The sequence below is a fragment of the Coptis chinensis genome, chromosome 5 (assembly GCF_015680905.1).
Source record: "Coptis chinensis isolate HL-2020 chromosome 5, ASM1568090v1, whole genome shotgun sequence".
Classification (NCBI taxonomy): domain Eukaryota; kingdom Viridiplantae; phylum Streptophyta; class Magnoliopsida; order Ranunculales; family Ranunculaceae; genus Coptis; species Coptis chinensis.
The window spans coordinates 13,693,211-13,698,608 of record NC_141460.1 but is presented as its reverse complement, the minus strand read 5'-3'; the positions used below and the strand labels follow the sequence as shown (position 1 = coordinate 13,698,608).

General features: G+C 39.4%; 1 protein-coding gene across 1 annotated transcript; it reads right to left on the bottom strand.

The window, feature by feature from the left end:
* Positions 1-250: 250 nt before the first annotated feature.
* LOC147496779 (endoglucanase 24-like) lies at positions 251-5,044 on the bottom strand. The gene is given in 7 exon segments (XM_086559659.1): positions 251-807; positions 1,541-1,707; positions 1,906-2,053; positions 2,465-2,515; positions 2,518-2,904; positions 3,528-3,811; positions 4,464-5,044. Coding segments are annotated over 7 exon segments (1,578 nt in total). The 5' UTR covers positions 4,675-5,044; the 3' UTR covers positions 251-477.
* Positions 5,045-5,398: the final 354 nt, after the last annotated feature.

Sequence of the window (5,398 nt, the reverse complement as noted above, 5' to 3'; positions counted from 1 at the left end):
TACCATGGATTTCGCTTTAGTAACTCAAAGATGTTGTATGCTGATTAATACTATCTTAGATATATTTTGATTAGATTTTGTTCATACTGATTATGTTTGAGTATATCACCGTCCATCTGTATGCTATAAAAGCTAGCTGTTTTAGGTTATTTATTCCTTCCCTCCCTACAGGATGCATCCAATAAATACGTAAAACGTCGCCATTATGGTTAAAGAAAGAAAAAGCAAGTATGCCATGCATGAGTTAGGATTAATTGTTAAAAAACTTCCTTTTCAAAACTAATAGTACTACCGACTCGATGGCTCAATGCCAGCTTCCAAGTGTAAAGCTAGCCTATATAACCTATAGTGAACTATGAATTACAAATTTTACACATTGTACTGAACTACATTTAGAAATAAGCCACAGATATAACGAACCATATATATTACATGTTGTACGAGCACATGAGATCAATAAACTAGCCGTTGACGTCCCTACGTGAAAGACCTGACAACTGAGGAGGTGGTGACCAAGCTCGAGAGGAGACCGACGATAACAGCACTGTTGTAAGTGGTTGGTTCACCTTGCATGGAATTGTTCCGGGAGTCGATGTAGCTTTCATTTAGAAAGGGTCCACCTACGAGTGCTCCAACCGCCACATTGGGGTTAGGTTCAGTTGATTCCAACCACTTGAAGCCTTTACATCCTGTTTTTGCATTGGCTGGAATTGAAGCTCCCCTGTGGTGTACATACTCAGGGTACTTGTTCCCATAACCAACGAGATAGCTCATCTCCATGGCATTGTTCCCCAACACATAATCAGCCTAAAAGAAGCATTGCACGTTAGGATGGTTAGATGGTGTTATAAAGAAATGTGGCCAATAGAACTTGTCTGTATACAATTCTTCGGAAACAAAGACCTGTGTTAATTCATAGGTGAAGGAGGAGTGGTAGACGGCTGAGGTTTTGCGCTTTAAGGATTTACATCAGCTAAAAATTGGAATGGAATCCAATACTCACCCCTACTTTGTGTACGTACAAATGACACACCACATAACCAGCTGCAATCAATACCAGTCTGCAGGCTGGACTTGGTATACTCTGGTTCCATGATAGAAACATACTTTTGTTATATTTTTCAAAACATAAGAAATGTTTCACTCATTGAAAATTCTATCTACAAGGTCAACGGGGATATACTAAAGTAGCGTTCACTGACACCCGCATCTACGTGCTTAGGAGCTAAGGTTCCGGCCAAAGTCCAAACGGATTCTTTTTGTCATAAAAAATAAGCATGGTCAAATTAAAACCTGCTGTTGGGGGATAAAGGATAGATGTTTTACATTACGGGCAATTTTTTAGTAATGTGCAGACAATCTAATGCTCTGATTCTAAAGGAGAGCGCCATTTTTACTATGGTCCAAAATAATAGTGCATGTTGAGTGGATGTGGGAATCTTCATATAGTCAACCCCCTCCCCCCTCCCCCACCCTAAAAGACCCTGTCAAGTGATAAGATACGAGCTCTTCTTCTATTTGTATTGGTGTTGGATAGTACCTGTGAAATGGCAAAGTTCCGAAGATTTGCATATGTGTACGTCTTTCCGTTACAATATAGGGCAGCTGTTTGGGATGAAAGCATGTAATCACTGTAAAGAACGGCAAGAAATGCTGAGCCAACAGTGTGCTGCAGAGCATTCCATTGACTGACCCATATCATACCACCTGCAAGTTGGTAAGAATCTGGAGGTGCTGAGAACAATGTTGTACAGATTCCTCCTAATCATTACTGGTTTATATGTAAAAACAGTTCTTAGCTCAATAGCTAATAACAAACTACGAATGGACAGGTTATCTGGATTATAACTGACGAAATTTCCTTAATAAATGAATTGGTCTATGTTTGGACATGTAAAAGATTACCAGCTGTTCTGTCCGGTGAGGCTAGGGGGGAATCTGGTAGAAGGCTGCACATGAGAGCCTCAGCTGTTCTTCTGTACATTTGGAGTCCGATGCTATCAGCATCTGAAATCTCTTTTCCACCAAAGAAACTTACCCTGGACAGTAGAACCTGCTCCAAAATTGCAGATTTGCGTGATTGTTACAGATTATTCCTTAAGGGTTATCAACATCTGCAACAACTCTCTGCTTTATAAGGCGAGGTATTCTTTTTTGTTTTTTAACTGTTTTTTATAGTTAATTTTTTTTACAGATCTGTTGAAATTGCTAAGAGTCTTATCAGTAGGTGAAGAGATTTAACGTTCCTTTATAACACATTACTTGAATATCTGAGAAATGACTACGGAATTATTAGGTGTAAATTACTTTCGTTTTATTGAAATTCAAGATGTTGTTATTAGTAGTAGCCGTTGTACATATATGTCACTATGTAGTAAGAGAAGTCAGTTTACTAACATGATCAGATGAAAATTAAATGCAAAGTGTTTACAGTATATCTTGCATTTGGCAATAACACGTATACCTGAGTTCCAGCATGCTTGCTATCCCAACTAAACCATGTTGGATTGCCCCAGTGTTGGCAAATTCTTTTCCATTTTCCCCTATCAGATACTTGAGATATGAATTTTCCCCTGTCGCATGGTAGAGCCAAGAAGCGGCCCACAGAAGTTCATCTCCATATCCTGTAGAGTTGTAGTAAGTTTGAACTTCGGGGATACTAACACTGTAAGAGCCTCTATAGGTATCAGCGAAAGTGAAAATCTGTTCTGCATGCTTAAGAAGCATACGTGAATATGTTGAGTTGATTTTCTTAAAGACCAGTGAAGCCGATGCCAGCGCCGCTGCTGTTTCTGCAGCAACCTCTGTCCCTGGAGAAGACGCATTCACTTGTGTGATAGGCCTCTCCTCAGTCATAGTTTCTGGTTTTTGCCAACATTTGTGGTCAACTTCAGCATCACCCACCTGCCATAAATGAAAACAAGATTCATAGAAACTTTTGATGTATAATCAATCAGTTGAGTAGATTGTACCAAATGTAAGAACATTTTGTGTGTAGGCATGTCTGCGCAGAAGGCAGTTTGTGGTAGCTAAAAAGTCAACACCCATACCCAAGCCTCTGTTATGGGGGATGTAACAGCCTCTAACTAGACAAATTATAGGTGTTCATAGTACAACACTGATCAACCTTTTTGAAGTGCCAAACACCAAGAAACCAAGTCTTCAAAGAATTTATTTCAGAACAAAGTACTGTATTCTAGCGACAAGGGAAAAAGGATATTAACGGCTTAACGCAAGCGTGTATGCAAACAAAATTTGAAGTAAACCTGAATGCTAGAGAACAAGCATTTCAAACACGGTCAGTTCACCATGGATTCAGAGAGACGAACAGGGCAGCAGACCTACTTGCTAGGAGCTTATCTATGTCAGATGATGTAGTAATGTATTTCATGCCTCCCTTAGATGAAAAACTAGCATGTATTGTGGAGGAGGATCGATGCTAATGGTTGTATCTATGAAAGATTTTAAAATCAATGCAGCTGGTCGGCCTAACTTCATATCTGTTTCAAATAAAAAGGAAAGTAAACCTGAATGTAGAGAACATTCTCTGAAGGATGGCAGTTAATCAAATAATCGGTGATCCACTTGAGCGAGTCTTGAGCTGGTTCAAGCTGTTTCACCACATTCATCTGATCTCCATACTCGAGGATAGCCCACGAAAGAACTGTGGCGGTGAAAGCCATGGGAAAATTGAACTTCATGCTATCCCCAGCATCATACATACCTTTCGACAGATCTACTTTCTCTGTGATTCCATCTTTTAGTGCACTATCTCCTCTCCAGGGTATTTTGTTATTAACCAACTCACCAGCTGCAAAAATAAATTCATTTATATATTAATTCAGCCAAACTCTCATCTTGGATTCCTAGCTAGAATAAATAGTGCAATGCCCCTACTAAGAAATAAAATGCAGACCATCCAAGAATGGAAGGAAAACACATAATTTTCTAGCATTTCATAGATTACGGCCACGTAAATAAACATAGAGTATATATGAGGAGTATTAGATTTCCATATGCTTCAAAACACAATCCCCTGATTTTAGCTAATCACCGAAACTCCTAACACTTGATCAACCACTACGGCTATTTTGCATTCACACTCTAAAAAAGGGAATCTCTCCAATCTAGGCAAACAAGTACTAGCTATTACCATACTGAAAGCATCTGATATATATATATATATATATATATATATATATATATATATATATATATATATATATATATTTGTGTGTGTGTGTGTGTGTGTGTGTGTGTGTGTGTGTGTGCCTAGAGAAGAAACAAGCATATATGCCTCCAAGTACGTCATGACATATACAAATAAAGGAGTCAGACAGAATCAATACATAAGCCTAAAAAACATGTAAAAAACGTGCAAGTAGGAAAATAGAATACAATGAGGTAACACAGCCAATGCTGTGCAAGTTTTTGGAAAAAGAAGGACAAGTAAACATACGTACACTTCTGTACATCGAAGAATTGAGTAGCGATGTTAAGTGCATCGGCGTATTTCTTGGTGATAGCACCTGGAGGTCCTGGAACAGGAGGAGCTGCTGGATGAGATTGCTCAAATTTCTTCTCTATAGTAATGGCAACGGCCAAGATAACAGCAGCGGTGAACAGAAAAACGAAAAACCAACAACAACATCCCCTCGACTTCCGTGCACCCATTGTATCAAGAGACTTGCAGGAATGCTAATGATTATGATTATAAAAGCTTGTAAGAGAAATGAGAAAAAAAACGAGGAGGGAGATTCTGTTAGTTTTTCTGAAATAGCAAGCAGGCACCTCACGACAGAAAACAAGTCTGTTTTTTCGGTTGTTTTTTGTATCTTATGACGAAAATACCCTTACGGTTTTGTCTTTTGTTTTTGGGATTTGAATGTGTATCTATGTATTGCAATATCAGAATTGGTTCTACCCAAAATCGGAATCAATAGGTGGGAACTGATGTTGCTATTGTGGCGACTGGCGACATGACCAAGTCAAGAAAAATGCGTTGTTTAGAAAAGCATTTGTCAGCCTATCCACAACGGCCAAATTCCTCTTCTCCAGATTTTGTATTAGAAATGAGAAAGAGGTTACATGGAGATGTTAGATGTACAAGTGAGAAAGACGAAGCACAATTAATGGGAACTAGGGAGATCACCTGACCAGTTCTCACTCTAGCTAGCTAGTGCACAAATCTCAAATAATTCAAATAAACTAGCTAGGGACCTAGTAGTTGGACAACCATGGGGTTTGCCTTCAAGGACAAAGGTCTTATTGTCAGTCATGCATGGACAGGGGTGTCAAAATGGCCCTCAAACCCTTAGCCCGCCCGACCCGACCCGGCCCATGGGCCCAAAAAGCCCTCAAAATGAGGCCCTCACACATTCGTGGGCTGGGCCGACCC